This window comes from Seriola dumerili, unplaced genomic scaffold (assembly GCF_002260705.1).
Source record: "Seriola dumerili isolate Sdu_G_001 unplaced genomic scaffold, Sdu_1.0 BDQW01000468.1, whole genome shotgun sequence".
NCBI lineage: Eukaryota > Metazoa > Chordata > Actinopteri > Carangiformes > Carangidae > Seriola > Seriola dumerili.
Genome location: NW_019174723.1, coordinates 4,024,036 through 4,045,252, shown reverse-complemented (window position 1 = coordinate 4,045,252; position 21,217 = coordinate 4,024,036). Strand labels below are relative to the sequence as shown.

At 38.5% G+C, this 21,217-nt stretch overlaps 1 protein-coding gene across 3 annotated transcripts in view; it reads right to left on the bottom strand.

Moving 5' to 3' along the window:
- Nucleotides 1-21,217, bottom strand: part of nckap5l (NCK associated protein 5 like) — a 59,073-nt gene that overhangs the window by 16,253 nt on the left and 21,603 nt on the right. For all 3 annotated transcript variants that reach the window (XM_022763187.1, XM_022763186.1, XM_022763188.1), the window contains exons 3-10: nucleotides 14,093-14,233; nucleotides 12,855-12,923; nucleotides 12,715-12,753; nucleotides 12,499-12,618; nucleotides 10,990-11,082; nucleotides 7,806-10,717; nucleotides 6,768-6,897; nucleotides 6,414-6,486 (exon numbers count right to left, since the gene is read on the bottom strand). In XM_022763187.1, the coding sequence (XP_022618908.1) occupies nucleotides 6,414-6,486; nucleotides 6,768-6,897; nucleotides 7,806-10,717; nucleotides 10,990-11,082; nucleotides 12,499-12,618; nucleotides 12,715-12,753; nucleotides 12,855-12,923; nucleotides 14,093-14,233 (3,577 nt within the window). The remainder of the gene's footprint in view (nucleotides 1-6,413; nucleotides 6,487-6,767; nucleotides 6,898-7,805; nucleotides 10,718-10,989; nucleotides 11,083-12,498; nucleotides 12,619-12,714; nucleotides 12,754-12,854; nucleotides 12,924-14,092; nucleotides 14,234-21,217) is intronic.

Sequence of the window (21,217 nt, the reverse complement as noted above, 5' to 3'; positions counted from 1 at the left end):
TTTTATGCCATACTATACTATGACGTTTTTTGACAATTTCATGCCATACTATACTATGACGTTTTTTGACTTTTTATGCCATACTATACTATGACGTTTTATGTCATACTATACGATGACGTTTTTTGACAATTTTATGCCATACTATACTATGACATTTGTTGACAATTTCATGCCATACTATACTATGACGTTTTTTGACTTTTTATGCCATACTATACTATAACGTTTTTTGACTTTTTATGCCATACTATACTATGACATTTTATGCCATACTATACTATGACGTTTTTTGACAATTTCATGCCATACTATACTTTGACGTTTTTTACGTTTTATGCCATACTATACTATGACGTTTTTTTTGACAATGTCATGCCATACTATACTATGATGTTTTTTGACAATTTCAAGCCATACTATACTGTGACGTTTTATGCCATACTATACTATGACGTTTTTTGACAATTTCATGCCATACTATACTATTACGTTTTTTTACTTTTTATGCCATACTATACTATGACGTTTCTTTGACAATTTCATGCCATACTATACTATGACGTTTTTTGACTTTTTATGCCATACTATACTATGACGTTTTGACAATTTCATGCCATACTATACTATGACGTTTTTTTACTTTTTATGCCATACTATACTATGACGTTTTTTTGACAATTTCATGCCATACTATACTATGACGTTTTTTGACTTTTTATGCCATACTATACTATGACGTTTTGACAATTTCATGCCATACTATACTATGACGTTTTTTTACTTTTTATGCCATACTATACTATGACGTTTTTTTGACAATTTCATGCCATACTATACTATGATGTTTTTTTACTTTTTATGCCATATTATACTGTGACGTTTTATGCCATACTCTAACATGACGTTTTTTGACTGTTTATGCCATGCTATACTATGACGTTTGACAATTTCATGCCATACTATACTATGACATTTTTTGACAATGTCATGCCATACTATACTATGACGTTTTAATCCATACTATATTATGACGTTTTTTGAGAAATTCATGCCAAACTATACTATGACGTTTTTTTACGTTTTATGCCATACTATACTATGATGTTTTTTGACAATTTCATGCCATGCTATACTATGACGTTTAAATCCATACTATACAATGACGTTTTTTGAAAATTTCAAGCCATACTATACTGTGATGTTTTATGACATACTATATCATGACGTTTTTTGACAATTTCATGCCATACTATACTATGACTTTTTATGACTTTTTATGCCATGCTATACTATGACGTTTTTTGACAATGTCATGCCATACTATATTATGATATTTTTTGACAATTTCATGCCGTACTATACTATGACATTTTTTGACAATTTCAAGCCATATCAACTGTGACATTTTATGCCATACTATACCATGACGTTTTTCGACAATTTCATGCCATAGTATACTATGACGTTTTTTGACTTTTTATGCCACACTATACTATGACGTTTTTTGACTTTTTATGCCATGCTATAGTATGATGTTTTAATCCATACTATACTATATCGTTTTTTTGACAATTTCATGCCATACTATACTATGACATTTTTTACGTTTTATGCCATACTATACTATGACGTTTTTTGACAATTTCAAGCCATACTACACTGTGACGTTTTATGCCATACTATACTATGGTGTTTTTTGACAATTTCATGCCATACTATACTATGATATTTTTTGACAAATTCATGCCGTACTATACTATGACATTTTTTGACAATTTCAAGCCATATCAACTGTGACGTTTTATGCCATACTATATTTTTCACAATTTCATGCCATACTATACTATGACGTTTTTTGACTTTTTATGCCATACTATACTATGACGTTTTTTGACAATTTCATGCCATACTATACTATGACGTTTTTTGACTTTTTATGTCATCCTATACTATGACGTTTCAATCCATACTCTACTAAGACGTTTTTTGACAATTTCATGCCATACTATACTATGACATTTCTTACGTTTTATGCCATACTATACTATGACGTTTTTTCACAATTTCATGCCATACTATACTATGACATTTTTTGACAATTTCATGCCATACTATACTATGACGTTTGACTTTTTATGCCATACTATACTATGACGTTTTTTGACTCTTTATGCCATGCTATACTATGACGTTTTAATCCATACTATACTATGACGTTTTTTTGACAATTTCATGCCATACTATACTATGACATTTCTTACGTTTTATGCCATACTATACTATGACGTTTTTTGACAATTTCATGCCATAATACTATACTATGATGTTTTTTGACTTTTTATGCCATACTATACTGTGACGTTTTATGCCATACTATACTATGACATTTTTTGCCATTTTTATGCCTTACTATGACGTTTTTTTGACAATTTCAAGCCATACTATACTGTGATGTTTTATGCCATACTATACTATGACCTTTTTTTGACATTTTTAAGCCTTACTATACTATGACATTTTTTGACATTTTTAAGCCTTACTATACTATGACATTTTTTGCCATACTATACCATGATGTTTTTTGCCATACTATACTATGATATTTTTTTTTGCCATTTTTATGCCTTACTATACTATGACGTTTTTTGACATTTTTAAGCCTCACTATACAATGACATTTTTTGCCATTTTTATGCCTTACTATACTATGGCATTTTTTGGCAAACAATACTATGACATTTTTTGACATTTTTATGCCTTACTATACTATGATGCTTTTTACCATACTATACTATGACGTTTTTTGCCATTTTTATGCCTTACTATACTATGACATTTTTTGCCATTTCTATGCCTTATTGTACCATGATGTTTTTTTGCCATTTTTATGCCTTACTATAACTATATTTTTTACCATACTATACTATGACGTTTTTGCCATTTTCATGCCTTTCTATACTATGACGTTTTTTGCCATACTATACTACGATGTTTTATGCCATTTTTATGCCTTACTATACCATGATGTTTTTTGCCATACTATACTATGTTGTTTTTTTTGCCACTTTTATGCCTTACTATACTAAGATGTTTTTTGCAATTTTTTTGCCTTACTATACTATGACGTATTTTGACATTTTTAAGCCTTACTATACTATGCTATTTTTTGCCATACTATATTGTGACGTTTTATGCCATTTTTTTGTCATACTATACTATGATGTTTTTTAACATTTTCATGGCTTACTATAATATGACGTTTTTCTGACATTTTTATACCTTACTATACTATTACGCTTTTTTGACATTTTCAAGCCTTATTAAACTATGACATTTTTTGCCATACTATACTATGACGTTTTTTGCTATTTTTATGCCTTACTATACTATGACATTTTTAGCCATTTTTAAGCCTTACTATACTATGATATTTTTTGCCATACTATACTGTGACGTTTTATGCCATTTTTATGCCTTACTATACCATGATGGTTTTAGCCTTACTATACTATGACATTTTTTGACATTTTCAAGCCCTACTATACTATGACGTTTTTTGCTATTTTTACGCCTTACTATACTATGACATTTTTTGCCACTTTTATGCCTTACTATACTATGACGTTTTTTGCCATTTTTATGCCTTACTATGATATTTTTTGCCATACTATACTGTGACGTTTTATGCCATTTTTATGCCTTACTATACCATGATGGTTTTAGCTTTACTATACTATGACATTTTTTGACATTTTCAAGCCCTACTATACTATGACGTTTTTTGCTATTTTTACGCCTTACTATACTATGACATTTTTTGCCACTTTTATGCCTTACTATACTATGACGTTTTTTGCCATTTTTATGCCTTACTATACTATGACATTTTTTACCATAATATACTTTGACGTTTTTTGCCATTTTTATGTCTTTCTATACTATGACGTTTTGCTATTTTTTTTGCCATACTACACTATGATGTTTTTTGACATTTTGAAGCCTGACTATACTATGATATTTTTTGCCATACTATACTGTGACGTTTTATGCCATTTTTATGCCTTACTATACCATGTTTTTTGCCATACTATACTATGACATTTTTTGCCATACTATACTATGATGTTTTTTGCCATTTTTATACCTTACTATAGTAAGACGTTTTTTGCCATTTTTTTTGCCTTACCATACTATGACATTTTTTACCATTTCTATGCCTTATTGTACCATGACATTTTTTGAAATTTTTATGCCTTATTATACTGTGAAATTTTTTGCAATACTACACTATGATGTTTTCTGACATTTTCATGCTTTATTATAGAACTTTTTTTTTTTTTTTTTACCATTCTATACCATGACGCCTTTGACATTTTTAAGCCTTACTATACTATGACATTTTTTGCCCTACTATACTATGACGTTTGATATTTTTATGCCTTACTATATATACTATGACATTTTTTGCCATTTTCATGCCTTAGTATACTGTGATGTTTTTATCCATTTTTATGCCTTACTATACTATGATGTTTTTTGCCATACTATACCATGATGCTTTTTTGACATTTTTAAGCCTTATTATACTATGATGTTTTTTGACATTTTTATGCCATACTATGACATATTTTGCAATTTTTATGCCTTACTATACTATGCTATGACGTTTTTTGCCATACTATACCATGATGTTTTTTGACATTTTTATGCCTTACTATACTATGACATTTTTTGCCATTTTTATGCCTTACTATACCATGATGTTTTTTGCCATTTTTATGCCATACTATACCATGTTTTTTGCCATACTATACTATGACCTTTTTTTGCTATTTTTTTGCCATACTATACCATGTTTTTTGCCATACTATAGTATGACTTTTTTTGCTATTTTTTTGCCATACTATACTATGATGTTCTTGACATTTTTATGCCATACTATACTATGATGCTTTTTGCCATAATATAATATGATGTTTTTCTGCCATACTATACTGTGACATTTTTTGCCATACTATACTATGATGTTTTTTGCCATACTATACTAAGATGTTTTTTGCCATTCCCTTTGCCTTACTATACTATGACGTTTTTTGCCATTTTTTTGCCTTACTATACTATGACATTTTTTGACACTTTTATGACTTACTATACTATGACCTTTTTTTTGCCATTTTTATGCCTTACTATACTGTGATATTTTTATGCCTTCCTATACTAAAACATTTTTTGCCATTTTTTTGCCTTACTATACTATGATGTTTTTTGCTTTACTATACTGTGATGTTTATTGACATTTTTATGCCTTACTATACTATGGCTTTTTTTTTTTGCCATTTTTATGCTTTACTATACTATGACCTTTTTTGCCATACTATACTGTGTTTTTTGCCATTTTTATGTCATACTATACTATGATGTTTTTTGCCATTTTTATGCCTTACTATAGTATGATGTTTTTTGACATATTTATGCCTTAGGATACCTTGACTTTTCTTGCCAGTTTTATGCCTTACTACACTGTGACGTTTTGACATTTTTTTGCCTTACTATTCTATGAAATTTTTTGACATTTTTATGCCAAACTAGGGGGGTTGTTGCGTCCCTACCAATGTTGAGATTCCCTTGCTATATATCTTATCTTTTCCTGCAACACCAGAATTGATTTTCCTCAGGGGTCTTGCCTTGTTTATTTAACTCTGCTATGGTTACAAAAGGTGTGAGCTAATGTTAGTCATGTTTAAGTAAAAACCCTTATGGTGTGTCAGAGATTTGCTGGAGGAAGTATTCTGATCCTGTACTTGAGTAAAGTATTAATATCAAGGCGAGGTCTAAAGACTGAGTTTTTGTTTACTCCATTGTAAAGACCCTCAGGGCTGTATAAATGAAATTGATTTGACTAAACTAACTATAACTATTCTGGAGCAACTATTATTTTAATTTTCAATTAATCTACAAGTTTTTTTCGATTCATTCTTTGGTCTGTAAAATGTCAGAAAATAGTTTTCAATAGTTACGTCTCAAATTAACTTGTTCTGTCCAGCCCACAGCGGAAAACTCTAAGATATTCAGTTTACAATCAAAGAAGAAAAAGGAAGGCAGAATTTATATATATTTTTGGACCTTGAGTTGTTTAATTTTGCATCCTCATAATCTTTTATGTATTAATCTTCTGTTTATCAACTAATGGTTTATGGGAGTGGGAGAGTAGTACGTCTGGTATTTAATTAATCAAATCAGCTCTGATTTGTTTATGTATTTACTTCTCACTCTGTGTTGACATACTCGTTTACTTATTTCCAGATTAGATCCAAATAAATCTGGTTTGATCTTCCATGAGGTCACAATCCTAATAAATTTCACAATATGTACCACGCTCCTCTGTTGAATTCCCAGCTGACTCCTCTTACCTGCAAAGTGTTGAGAGTGAACCGAATCTGCAAGGTTTTCATCTGACGTGATCTTGCCAATTCTATCTGATCCCTGCATGAAAGAACAACAGAGCAGCAGATGGAGCAGTGAGTGAACTGAAAGTCAGCTCTTCACATCAGTATGCAACAATGAATTGGATGCCAAGTTCAGACTTGAAAGTTGATACCATGTTGAACAGATTTTCCTGATGAACACTGAAAACCTGAGAGTTTGATACATTAAATCAAAGAGTTGTGTTTTTCATGTACTCCTTCTCGTCAGTTTGTTTTATGACTAAATCTTGTCAGTCTGTGTCGACAGAGAAATAATTAGTTGTGTAATTGAAGATGCACCTTCTCCATGTCGTCACGACTGGTGGTGTGACTGATGATGTCGCTCTGCTGAGTGAACACCGGTTTGGACGTCTTACAGTCGAAGGAGAGCCGGCGCTGGGGCACGCTGATCATGTCCTTCCCATCCACTCTGTAGCCACAAAACACAAGCTTTCAATTAATATCTCCAGGCTTTTATTTATGTCTTATTTGTCTTATTGCTGCTAATCAGAACTGCTTGGCTGTGTTTGGATACTGTTGTTGTATTATTGTCCAAGTGTTTTGCTCTATAACGTGCTCTTTTTTTGAGGATTCTTATGTTGTTGCTACAGATGTCTGTATTGTGTTTCCTTGTCTTCTGTCACACCATTGGTTCCATCTCACCAAAGGACTGCAAATAAAATTAAATTAAAATGTCCTTAAATAAAATAAAATAAATAAATGAAGTGAAAAGGTTTAAATACTTTCTGACATTTTTGGAAAAACATCTATTTGCTTTCAGGCTGAGACATAGATGAAAAGATCAATACCACTCATGTACACTCATTTACATGCTGTAAATATGAAGCTCAGACAGAATGAGTGTAAGAGAGACTATCATTCTTGCAGTGATATGAGGATCCTGAAATGCTTTGCTCAGACAGAATCAGGAGACTCAGAGATTTCAAACAATGTATAGTTTGTCAAGGTTGTGTAACGATTGATCCAGTACATAACAAAACACACACCTAAAGTAGCACTACCAAGGCCAAAGTATCCCATTCATGGTCAAACTATATACAATGACTCAGACAGAATAAACAAAATAAAAACTGAGAATAGACACTAAAAATAGGACAATGACATTAACTTTTATATGTACTGATTGTATACTGTACAGTGATAGTAATACACATTGTGTACATTAGTGGAAGTCAAGTAGATTAATGGTATTGAACTTCTCATCTAACTCATCAAGAAAGAAAATAAGTACATTTCCCAAAATGTGAAACTGGTCCTTTAAAGCTATAGTTTGCTGTTCCTCAGCTTTACAAGCCACTTGTCCTGTTGAGTTCTCACCTGTTTAGCAGCTGTTGCATGAAGTTGTCAGAGCGCGCTCCCCTGTACATGACAGCCAGCTGTCCCTGAGCTTGGTCCATCACCACCTCACAGGAGTGACCCCTGCCTGACCTCTCCACGTACGCCCTCTCCTCCTCCAGGGCTCTCCTCAGCCCCTCTGCCTTCTCCATCAGGGTCGAGATGTTCAGACCCTCCACGCCTTCTTTACACCTGGTGGCCATTTTCACAGAGTCCCTGCCCACCGAGGGGATGTTGATCTTCCACTCCTTCTTCTCATCCTTTGCTTTGGTCGCGTCGGTCTTCCGGCTCAGTGCAGGCAGCTTACTCTTCTTCAGGCCGAACCAGCTTGCGATGCCGTTGGAGGCTTTCTGCTTGACCTCGCCACCTGGCCCTCCTCTGTCCTGCTCCTGAAGTTTCAACACGTTCTCCTCGATGCCCTTCATCACCTTCTGCTCGATGGCCGACTGCGGGCTGGGCGCCGGCTGCAAAGGCTTCTCCCCCTCTGATGTTGGAGGTCTCGGAGGAGGAGGTGGCAGGCTGTCTCCATACATCGGATTCTTTTTCCCTTTCCCGCTGATCTTGGTCCTCTCCTCTGATTTGGACGAGTAACGTGGAGCCTCTGCGGGCTTCCCCCCTCTGTGGACGGACGGGCCTTGACAAGGCTTGGACGGTGACTTTGGAGGGATTTTGTTAGGGCTGTTGCTACTGTGAGGACCAGGTTTAACGTTATAGGCCAGATTCAGGGAGCCAGGACACTTGATGTTGTTGCGTAGTACCTGCGGAGCATCTGTGTTGGGGGATGGCAGACCTATTTTGCTCTTGGAGCCTTCTGGCTTGATCACACACAGTTCTTGTTTCACCACTGCCGCTCCAGACGACTGAGATTTTATCACTTGTTCGTACAGCTGAGATGACCCCGGATACTTCAAACCACCACCGCTACCTTTAGGTTTTCCATCCAGAGAGTCTGTGTATTTTGAATGTCTCTGCTCCTCTTTATGGAGCTCCATGGGCCTTTCCACTGTCTTACTCCTCTCCTCCCCAAAGGTTCCTTCGTTTGCCGTGTCGACTGGCCTGAGACCGCCCTGTAAATCCTCAGAGCTCCTCAGCTTTCCCAGTGCAGCCAGTCTGTCTTTGAAGGCGTGGTGACTGGAGTCGGCCTGGGATCTGGCTGCTCCGGTCGCAGGCCTCTTGGGGATGGAAGAGGAGTCGCTCCTCCTGGCTGGAGGTGGAGGCGGCGGCTGGGCGACCTCAGAGCTTTGCACAGTCACCTCCCGTATGTCAGTCTCCTGTTTCTCTCTGGTTCGTGAGTAGTTAGCTCGGCCCTGAGCTTTACTGAGGGCGGAGGAGTTGGGTAGGCTGTGATGGTTAACCCACACTGGGCTGTCCGAATCCTCCTCATCATCTGATGTGGACTCTGACGTAGAGGAGGACGACTGCTTTCGTTGAGGAGCGGGATTCAGGACGCTCTCTGGTAGCGATTTAACAAGCTTCCTCTCACCACCGTTCGCCTTTGTTTGAGATGGAAGAGTGGTTCTTTTCTCGTGGCTCTGGGTTGGTTCCTCCTCTCTGGAGCTGCTAGACATATCACAGACATTTTCATAATGAGGGACCCTTTGGGATACTTTGGGTGAGGAAGAGGATGCAGAGGAGGGAGTGCCCATCTTTGAGCCAGCGCTGGCTTTAGGTGCAGACAGGCTGCTGTAGCTTATTTCCTTAGCAGGCGGGGAGCAGACGTCTTCAGGCTGCGGAGGGGAGGTGGGTGCCGAGTGCGTGGCAGGGTAGGACTCAGACCTGGAGGGTGGCGGAGGGGGCTGCCTGCACCGCTCTGTGGTGGTGGCTCTGCGCGTGGGAACAGGAGAGTGGTACACCTCGTAGTTGTTGGTGCGACAGGGAATCCTGGAGTTGCGGGTGAGCTGGGGGCTCAGACGGACAGCAGAAGTCGAAGCCTGAGGCTTCTCCCCCATCGAGGGGATCTTTAAAAACTTGAGCAGTTTGGACGGGGAGTTGATGGCGGCAGCCTTGACATCGCTGAGGCAGGAGGGGCTGGGGCTGACGGAGGCACTGGCTCTCACAGAGGAGGCCTCCTGGTCTGTGCTGTCTTTCTCGGGGGTGGACGAGGGGTCATCCGACATAGCGTTGCTGGAGAGCGCCAAGCCATTGTGAACGCCATCACTCGTGTCCATGTCACAGTGTGAGATCTCCTTCACAGAACTGGGCAAGTGGGAGGTGGGACAGAAACCAGTGAGCTCCTCGGAGTCGCTGGCGTTTAGACAACCCTCTGAATTATCCTGCTGCTGCTCCACTGCCATCACCTCCAGGCTCTGATCGGCTGCTTCTGTGACTGATGAGTGGGCGGCGGCGCCTGCTGGTTGCTGGTGGGCTTCATTCTTGGTGCATTGTTTAGATGGGGGGACAGACTCCACTGTTCTGCTCTTACCGTGACATTCGCTCATAGCAGCTGCAGGAACTACGTGGCTCTGGGTGGCGGAGGTGGCTTTCGAGGGACTACAGACGTGGTTGCACGGCTTTGGAGGACTGTCCGGGCTCCTCTTGCAATGTAAACAGCAGGTGCTCCCTCCCTCACACTTCACCGCCCCGTCGCCGTTGACATGCTGGTGCGTGTCAGTGTCGGAGCAGGAGCAGTGGCAGTGTGTGTGGTGGGATTTGCACTGTAGCGGAAGAGGGTCCGCGGTGGCCAAAACGGCCTCTGTGGACATGAGCACTTGGCTGTAGTCGCAGAAAGACAAGCTCGCGGTGGACGGGTGGAACTTGAGGGGGTCCGTCTCCTCCATCTTGCGCAGGACCTCCAGGATGTGTGCTTTCTTCTTGAAGAAGGGCGACAGGGCCTCCATGGAGGTGGCTGGGCCCCGAGGGCCCGGGGAGGCATGTTGTGTGCGGTAGCCATTTCCCTTTGGACAGAAAAAGATCTCTATCAACACACAATCACTGTTGACAAACATTTTAGTTCATCAAGACCTTTGAGTGCATGCGTACAGGAAGTGAGTGCAGGGGAGATTAGCAGCGGGAGTCGTATTTAAAGCACAATAGTGGCAAACAGAGCAAATGTCAGAGCGCGTTGTAACGCCACACACTGTGGTCTCATTCAGAGGCCATGATATAACACTACTGTTCCCCTCTTAATGTCGGGTAAAGTTTTGCCGGTCGGCTGCGTGATAATCACCTTGGCTTGTGCTTCAGTCTGTGCAGGCTCCACCTGTTTGGCAGAGTCATTGTGCAGCTGTGCATTGTAGTCTGGGAGGGGTCCTGCATGGACCTGTAACAAGAGATTCATGAGGCAATTATGATGACATTGTATACACTACAGGCTATTGTATACACAGACAAGTAGGAGCTACATTGTCCCGGCATCTGTTGGAACAATATAGAGCAGAGGTGAAGAGACTCAGATCCATTACTGGCTCATCCGTGTTTGAAAGAATGAGGCTGAGGTGAAATGAGCAGCTCCATCTGGTCTCAAGAATCAGAGCTGTGCACTGACACACAGGCGGTGGTGGAAAGTGACTCAAGTACTGCTCTTGAGTTCATTTTTGAGGTCTTGTCCTATGAGTATTTTCATTTTGAACTACTTTTACTCCTCTACACTTACAATATATTTCTTAGACAGCTGTGGTTACTGGTTACTTTTACATAAGATCATCAGTTGTTATAGATTTAGGGCCAGAATGTGGAATTCTTTATCAGAGAGGGAGTACTTTTAAATATTTTAAATCTAGCTAGCTAAAAAGGGCTGAAGGATACTGAGAACAGCTGCCGCTGACCTGAGCTTATAATAATAATAATAATAATAATAATAATAATAATAAGTTAAGCTACCTAACTTTTACATTGTTGTATTACTACTTTTACTTAAAGGTCCATATTTTACACTTTTTCTGTGTTTTATTTTAAGTGTTATAAATTTATGATAGTTTAAAGATATATTTGTGGTTTTAAGAACCAAAAACCATCTCAATGTAGTTTTACATCTCCTCTCTAAGGTTTCTCTCTGGAGCTCTAGCAACAAAAGCTCGGTGAGCCAATCAGAAGAGAAGCTCAGAGTCTCTCTTCTGATTGGCTGACTGTTTTCTGAGTGACTGAATAAAAATATAGCAAATTTCACGTAAACATTCAGAGAAACTATATCCCGCAAGGCTGGATGGTGGGTCCAGGTGGGGCGGGGCTTGGGGCATGGCTGAGGGTAATGACTGCTTTGTTGTGACATCACAAATGGCTTATTTTAAAGGCTCAGTTTCTGAATACAGGCTGTGTGCATTTCTCTGTGAACTGAGCGCTTTGATATTTTTTTAACAAATAGAACCCAGACCTGCTTTATAATCAAAAAAGACATACAATATGGGACCTTTCATTAGAGCACAGCAGCAGATTTGTGACTTTATAATATAAATAATATCTTTTTATTGTTGCAAGTGTCGTCATTATTTCTCATTTACATTTTGATCCATTAGAACATTTGACTGTTATTCAACTTCATATTACTTCACTGTCTTTGGTGGTTTTTATTGTATCTGTTCTTGTTGTGTAAATGCAGGAATGCAGGTTCCCTCCCTCTATGCTGAGTATTGTATATGGAGAGAATGACTGTGTTGAACCTTGATCTGAGTGCTTGTTCGACCACAGCTGTTTATGAGACTGAATCATTTATGAATCACCACAGAGGAAGCCCATTTACCTGGTAGTGAGCCGTGGGGTGGTTGGGCAGTTTCTGCTGAAAAAGCTCACAAAGCGCTCGGTTCTGTCTCTCCAGGTCAAACACCAACATCTTCAGCTTGATGCACTCCTCTCTCAGATCCTGTTCAGTGACAGACGAGGAAGTGAGACCTCAGTCTATTACATTACAGTAAAAGAATCAGAGCACAGGCAGGAATGTAGGTTTGTGTCATGTTACCTTTTGATTGAGCAGAGCTTGGACCACGTGGTTGGCCACCTGATAACAGAAAAACACATTGAGTTCAGTGACTAAGCTGTTCTGGATGTACAGTCACTGTTTGTTTCTGAATTTATTTATATTGAACAACATGAACTCACCTCATCCAGGCATCTCTCATAAGCCTCTCTCTGACTCTCGTTCGCCAACATCAGAGCAGAGTTCTCAGCCTGAGAGGAAAAGGGTAAAAAAAACAAAACATGTTCATGAGAAAAATACAGTCAATGCTTTGGTAGTTTATGCTGTTTTGTTATATTATGTTATGTTCTGTTATTTACTGTGTCATGCACTCATTCAAATAACCAGACTACAAGGACATAAGAAAACAAAAAATACAGTTGCAGTGGTGAGCATAACTTCCTACATATAGCATTATGGTAGAAATAACTTTGTGTTCTGTCTGAAAACACAACTCAAATATTTTCATAATCATCCAACCGGAGGAACTAATCAGAAATAAAGTATATTTTACAAAAACAGGGATCATTAATAAGCTGGTGCTTGTGCCGTTTATTTGTTTTTTCTTGTCGAGTTTTGTGTATTTTAAAAACCTACAGTATCTGGGTATGGGCTTTACAAACTGGCCATGGATATAAAAGTTGTGCCATATGACGCATTGGTTTGTGTATATAAATAAACAGTAAATACAAAGTGTAGCCCATAATCATTGTATAAATAAGACATTAAAGGGACTTCATCTTCAGTCTCACTTCTTTCACATAATAAACTAAGTCTTGTCTCTTCAGACCATGAAACCTTCCTGTTTCTACAGCTAGTGTATGTTCGTAATTTAGGTTTGTACCAAACATCATGCTAATACTGAGCATCATGAATATTACACTGTAAACTGCTTTTCATAAATGAATAATACTAAAGAGGATTTTTCAAGATATGATTTACAGCAGCAGTTCAAACTCTCAAAAACAGAAAATTTCAACTATGAGAGGAACATTTGAGCAAAATGTCGACATGTTTTCAATCCAATTTTTCCCACAATCACCAGAATAAACTAAACTGCCTTTTTTTTTTACATTTTAAATTTAACAACACAACCTGTTTGCAGGGGAGCAATGGGTGTGTTTTCAGTTTTTTAAAAAAAATGTATAATCTTTTTCCATGTTTGCTGTGGTTTCCATGGATATATATGATGGAGGGACAGAAAGAGTTTGACAGTTTTGACCGTCATGGAGGGATTGAGCAGCTCACAAAAATCACACTCAATTACATTTCAATTTGTTGAACTGCTCATTAACATTTTAATCCAGATGTGGCCTGTGAAGCGGGGTGGGGGGTGGGGGTGGGGATGTGTGTGTGTGTATGGGGGTGCTTGTTTACTCACCTCCAGCTCTCTCAGTCGGTCCATGAGCTCGCTGCTGTTGTCCTCCAGGTACGACTCCACGTCTCCCTCCTCGCCCTCCTCGTCCGAACCGAAGTCCTCGTCGCACATTCTCTGTTCAGTCTCATCAGACATTGTTCTCATCTGCAACACACAAGGTGAAAGTGTAGCCATCAGAGTCTCTACAGACAGTGATGTTTGCTTCTGCAAACATGAAGCAGGAAGCATCAACTGCTGTTGAAGGGAAACAACCACTGTAAGAGCTTCCTCTATTTCTAAAAGTCGCAACGTGATAATTTTTGCTGCTTTGTGCCATAACTACAACTGTGTGTTTACTGATCAGTCATTTACAACAGAGCGATAACTGACTGTTTTCATTCAAATCACAGAGTATGCATCAGAGCTGGATCAAAAAGTATCTGGAAACCGTTTTGGAAATAGTTTCTGTAGACTGGGTGTCTACAGCTATGCTACCTTATCGTATTGACCATCTTGATTTAGCATGTGTAACATGTTAACATTTGCTAACTAGCACTAAACACTAAGTACAGCTGAGGCTGACAGGAATGTCATGAACTTTTCAGGTATTTATTCATAAACTAGGAACTACCGTTACAAAATGTCTCGGTAATCCATCCAATAGTTTTTAATATATTTCTAAAGACATGCCTACAGCCAGGCTGCTAGCATGGAAAGACAAAAACAACAAAAATAAAATGATGTCAATCTAGAACATAACAACTTTGGATGAAACTTGTTTTCATGTATTCTGTGATAATGAGTACCGGTATTCAACAAAAAATAGTAATGCTATTTATTTTAAATTAATTGTTTGATCATAAACTGTATTTAAAAATCACGTTTCGGAGAATGTTAACTATAAATGAAATTATAGGTAATTTCCTAAATGTACAGCACTGAGAATAAGTTTTTATCTATCATGCAACACCGGGAGGCGTCTGACTGGTGTCAAGTCATCCTGTCTCATGCTCAACAACCCTAACCACACAGCCGGAATCATAAAGAACCATCTTCAGAGATAAGAAGAACAAGGAGTCATGCAACAGATGGTCTGGCCCCCACAGAGCCCTGATCTCAACCTCTCTCTCAATCATGGAGTCTGTGTGGGATGTTAAAATCTACCTCTCATGCATCACAGGGCCAAACAACCTCAAACCAGTCACATAGGGCAGCCTGTATGTAGCCTGAGAGGCAAAACCGAGCGTGAAACAAGCACCCTCTGCCACTCAGATCAGCTACTCTCCTCTTTGGCAGCTGGGCAGTCAGAGGGTTTTGTTCAGAGAGATTTAAACAGTATAGTATTCAACATAGTATTTTGAAAAGTGAAGTAAGGATTTATCCTCCATATCCACAGCTGAGGTTGTGAAAACATCAAGACTAATACAACTGTTATTATGAGTGAATCATTCAATCTTTAGTAAAAAATGAAAAAAAGTCAGAAAGTAGTGAAAAATGTTAGGGTTAGATTTAATTTCCAAAAGTCGGGTGACGTCTTTAAAAGTCTCATTTTGTCTGAACAACCGTCCAAAACATAAATATATTCAGTTTACAGTGAAATTAAACAGGAAAAAGCAGCAAATCCTCACATTTTTAGAAGAAGGAAACAGTGAATGTTTGACATATTTGCTTCAGAACTGACTAAATCAATTACCAAAATTGTTTACGATTAATCTCTGTCAATCGACTGATTGTCTCAGGCCTTGCTGACGGTGTGTGTACTGCCCCGCTGCAGTAAACCTCACCCATCTGGTTCTCCAAGCAAACCAAAACAAACAGCGGAGGACAGCAGTAAACTGAGGTCTGCTTCACTTCAGACACCGTTCTCATCTCCAAGAGTGACATTAAACGTTATTACCACCATTACACTCTGTTTATACTCTGTTTATCTGACGGCCACGAGATTTTATTTCAACACTACGTCAGGGTTTTGCTCCTCGACACACAACACAAACAGACAGAGCTAAAACATCTACGCCGCAGAGCTTGTTGACCTACTGTATACTGAGGATTACTGAGCAGACACATTAATCCATCCATCCTGCATTGTTTCAGATACGCAGACTGTGTAGAGCGATCATCCTTTTTGTCCATATTTCTCTGCTTTAGGTCTGCAGCTTCAACAAATCCACAGATCAAACCGCAGCACCACGCTGAGCTCACAGGCTGCCTGAGCCTGTGAGCGTGGTACACTGCAGGGCATATGGCTGAGGACCAGTCTAGTAGGCATGGATCCAGGTGTGTCTCAGTGTGCGTGTCTTTGTGTGTGTTGGTTGTCAGAGCAGAGCAATGAAGGGCCACAAAGGGAAGTAGGTGTGTTGACATGGACCCAGATCCAACTGTCACATCTTAAGGAGTCATTAGAGCGGATGAGACGAGCCTGATTCTGTGGCTGGAGGCCAATCAGGAACTGGCACAGTTTCCAGCAGTGTTAAACCTGACTTGGAAAGGTGACACACACACACACACACACACACACACGCACACAGTCATATACACAGAAACATTCAACTATCTATAGGACTTGATCTCCAACTTCAATACTTTTTTCATGTATCAACCAAAATTGTTGTTAGTGTTTAAAAAAAAACTGCAAAGTATCTAAAACTGGAACTGTATGTTTGGTCATATTATTTATAGAATATTTTACTAACTTAAATCCTAATTCTGTTGACTGTATTTTGTGTGTTTTCTTCAGGCAAAGTTCTTGTACAACTGCTTTAGACAAAACTAAAATAACACTTTAGTTTAACCCAACGTTTTACCATCTATGAGCAGTATGCAAACATTCAATAAAACAATTTATAACACTGTAACATTATAATGTAGCTGTAAGCAGATGAAAGTCTATAATAATGTATTTGTCAACAACTGTAACTCCCCCTGTGGGCAGCCAGAACTGAGAAGCTGATATATGAGCAGATAATGGATGATAATAAAACAGTAAAAACCGTTGTAATAATATAAAATATATCTTCAAAGGAGAAGTTATAACTGTTGAAAGTACATTAATGTATATCAATAAACACTTTAAATATCATTAAATCAGCTCAGAACTAGATTATTCTTATAAAACATGTATTAAATGTTTGTATAATATTTATAAATGCTAAATAATGGATTCTAAAATAAAATGTTACTAATTAAAGACTTATACATTTTAGAGATTTTATATGAATTTTGTTAAAGCATAAGTCTAGTGATTTTCCATTTTTCCTATTGTCAAATAATCGCATGAAAAGTCTAAAACCAACAATTAACTGATTCAACTAAGAGTCAGATACATCTTATTCTTGTGTGTATCTATTAAACACACATCACAGACCCACACCTCTGCACCGAGTGACCTTTATTACTACTCACACACACACTGCACTTAATTTTGATTCAATCATCATTCACCGTCCTGCTGCTGGAAATACTCACTAAGGCATTGAATGTGTATTCATCCACAGCTGAAAATAGTCCCCAACAAATGCACTATTTACTTCTATATAGTCAACTTATTTGCAAACCGTTGCTTGTTTACCCATGCAGCTGTTACAAAGCAACATACAGCATCATTCATTTGGAGTCATGTTTCTGAACATCTGGTGAATTTAAGTCCAATGTTCGCTCTGTTTTATCTTTGTTTTGGTCTCCACCAGCTCCTGAGGGAAATATCTGGCTCTTTAGCTGCTACAAGCTCCACTGTGAGTTTGTCAGTTTGGTGAAACAGCTGCTGCTGCAGCTGGAAACTGAAAGTGAACTAAAATAGTAAAAAGGTGCAAACTGTAAAAACCAAAGGCAAGAGCTCACAGACGCTAAAAAGCTCTGCAGAGCTGGGTGACGAATCTTTGTGGGTTCATCACTACAAGTGACCCCTTTCACATACATGCAGTCATGTGATCCACTGGTTAACATAAAAGAGTAGCTGCTTTAAAGCTGCTTTAAAGATTTATGTTGTCAGCAGGGAGGAATGGGCTTGGGGATGATTGCCACAGGACATTGAAGTTAGAAAATACTAAGACACAGACCAACACATTGTTAGTTTGGCTTTTTCAGAAAATGCTAAACTTATCCTTTAAATTGTAAATGGTTTTTTGAAGAACTACAACTTATAGTCTTCATGTTAATCATTCATCATTTTAAAGACATTTTTCAAGCAAAAACTTTCACTGGTTCCTGCCTCTCAATGTGAGATTTTGCTTTTATTCTTTATTTTACATGATAGTAAACTGGAACTATATAGATTATTTGTCTGATAAAAAAAAACAAAAAAAACATCTGAAGACTGGACAAGTTTCTGTTTTTTTATTATTTATAGACCAAATGATTGATTGAAAATAATCAGCGGATTGATCTATAAATGAAAATAATCATGAGCTTGCATCTGCACAGTTGCAGCTTAAAATCCCACTTGCCTTCCTTTCGCTGTTTTTTTCCCCTTTCTTCAATGTAAAAAGACTTATTAGTCCACTATGACCCATATAACATTTGTAACATGTATACTTACATGTCAATATGCTGGCAATATTTATTTTACTAGTGCAATCATGTTGCTGTTATATACCACTGTACTTTTGAAAAAACAGATGCTTTAAGTATAAAATTTAACTATTAAAAAAAAAAAAGAAAAAAATAATTAGCTGCAGCTCTAATGTGAAGTATAAAATATATCATCTCATTGTGATTCAGAATCTTAGGCCATGCTTTTGGGATTGGTATTGGGAAAAAAACACAATACCTAGCCCTACATATACACACAACACCACAACACATACACACAGAATAAAACCTACGACTGGGAAATGCTCAATAGCTTCTAATCGTTTCAAGAGAAACCAGTAGAGACCTGCCAGGCCTTGTGTAACTAGAGCTGTTTGCAAAGCGTTTACAGGAAGATTATTGAACATCGTGGGCCTGTGGACGGCGAACTCTGACTGACAAACCTAAGCAGCACCATCCAAAGTGTAGGGTGCTTATTGAGCCGCGATTGACTGGACACAGCCGAACCTCCACGTATAATGGACGGCTGATCAATGCAGCCCATCTAAGAACGGAAGCAGATATTAGCCATCCATTTGACCTTGGATACAGGAACGACACTGAGTAGTTATAAATACCAACTTTTCTCTTCACTAATGCACATTAAAGCTCTGGGCAGCAGGGCTGAGAAACATGCATACATCTCTCTCTGTGTTTGCGAACATTCACATGAAAATTACAGCGTGGACCAAAAGACAACAAAAGTGATTCTAAATATAACATGAAAATGTGGCTCTGCCGCCGCCGCCGCTGTGGTTTCTTTTGATGGCCAGAGTTAAACGTCACGAGCCTCGCTGAAAACGCCACTGGAAAGAAGAATCTCTCAGAACAAGTTGTGTCCCATTTACTCAGAATCCAACATGCCTTCACGTCTAAAACACCCCCTGGATCAAAGTCCTATCTGTGTCCGATCAAAGAACCGATTCTCAGATCATCCGGGGCAGGTCTGCTCACTGTCCCCAGAGTCATGAAGACGCAGCCTTTAGTTCTTACACACCACAGATCTGGAACAAAAGCCCAGAACATTTGAGGTTTGCTCTCCGTTCTTTTAAATCATGGCTTAAGACTTTTCTGTTTTCCACTGCCTTTAATTAAATAACATTTGGGACTATTCATTCATATCTTGCACTGCTGAGCAACTGCACAGACAATTTTACTCTCCTGTTTCATCTGTTTTATTCTATTTGAGCTCATTTTTATCTTCTATCTATTTCACTCATTTTAAAATCATATATGGTTTGAAATGATTCATGTAAAAATCATTTATTTGGAAAGTTGGAGCTCAGTTTCCTGGCAGTTTAAAATACACCAGAACAATCATTTGAAGATTGATTGTGAACACTTCAGAACCCAGAGTTTACCATCATGAAGGAAAGAAAAGCAGCAAATGCTCACATCTGAGAGGCTGGAACCAGATGATGTTTGTTATTTTGGCTTGAAATTGTCTGAAATGATTCATTATCAACACAGTTGCAGATTAATGTCCTGTTGATCAACGAATCAACTCAATGTTTCAGCTATATGTTGTCTTAATGCCTCTATCATTAGCGCTTAAGCACTTTACGTTTCGTTGCTGTTGAAAAGTGTTACACAAACAAACTGGCCTTGACTTAGTGTCTGAATTAATGAGAGAGAAAGGGGGAGGGAGAGAGAGAGAGAGAGAGAGAGAGAGAGAGAGAGAGAGAGAGAGTATTGTCATCCTGATGGTGGTTGATGGTGGTTTATGGTGGTTCAGGACTATGTGACTGGCCTGTGCACAGAGGCTCATTGACAGGGCAGAGCAGAGGCTCAGTGTGTCCCAGCGGGGCTGCAGTGCCAGGGAGCTCCCTCCACTGAGCTCTGCTGGCAGACTTACAGCCGCTGGTGCTGTCAGAGCCCGACAGAGAGAAGCCACGAGGGGAATGCAAAGAGAGTTAATGTTGCTGCTCTGCACACTGCACTGCTGAGTGACCTCGCCGCCTGGCAGCCAGCGGAGGAGGAGGATTCAGATCAGGGCTGTGACAGTACCAGATTTTCACTACACGATCATCACGGCCAGAAGAATTCATGCTAACGATATTATTATTGTGATATCTAGAGAAAATCTGAAAAAAAAAAAAAAAAAAAAAACCCTATAAATCTAATTGTGGTTTGTCTCTTTTTTGCCAAATGAATCAGATACGAGTCTAGAGAGTTGGAGAGAATCTGTAACTATAACTGTACAAAAAGAACAATTACACTTAGGGGAGAGCGAAAGAGCAACCAGATGAACTGATAAACAAAACATCCACAAGGCCAAATATCTGCCATCATCATATTATCACATGTGCATGATTAACACGATATAAATCTTTCAGTTATTGTTAATACCGGTAATATTGCGACGCCCCTACTTCAGATCTTTTCCTTCAGTAAAAGTAGTAATACCACACTGTAAAAACACTCCACTACAAGTGAAAACCCTGCACTGAAACTGTTACGTAAGTAAAAGAATGGTAATTTTCATTATGGATTATTCTTATTTTCTTGATTCATTGATTGATTATTGGTGTGTAAAGAAAATTGTGAGAAATACTCATCACACTCACCCAAAGTGACACTATC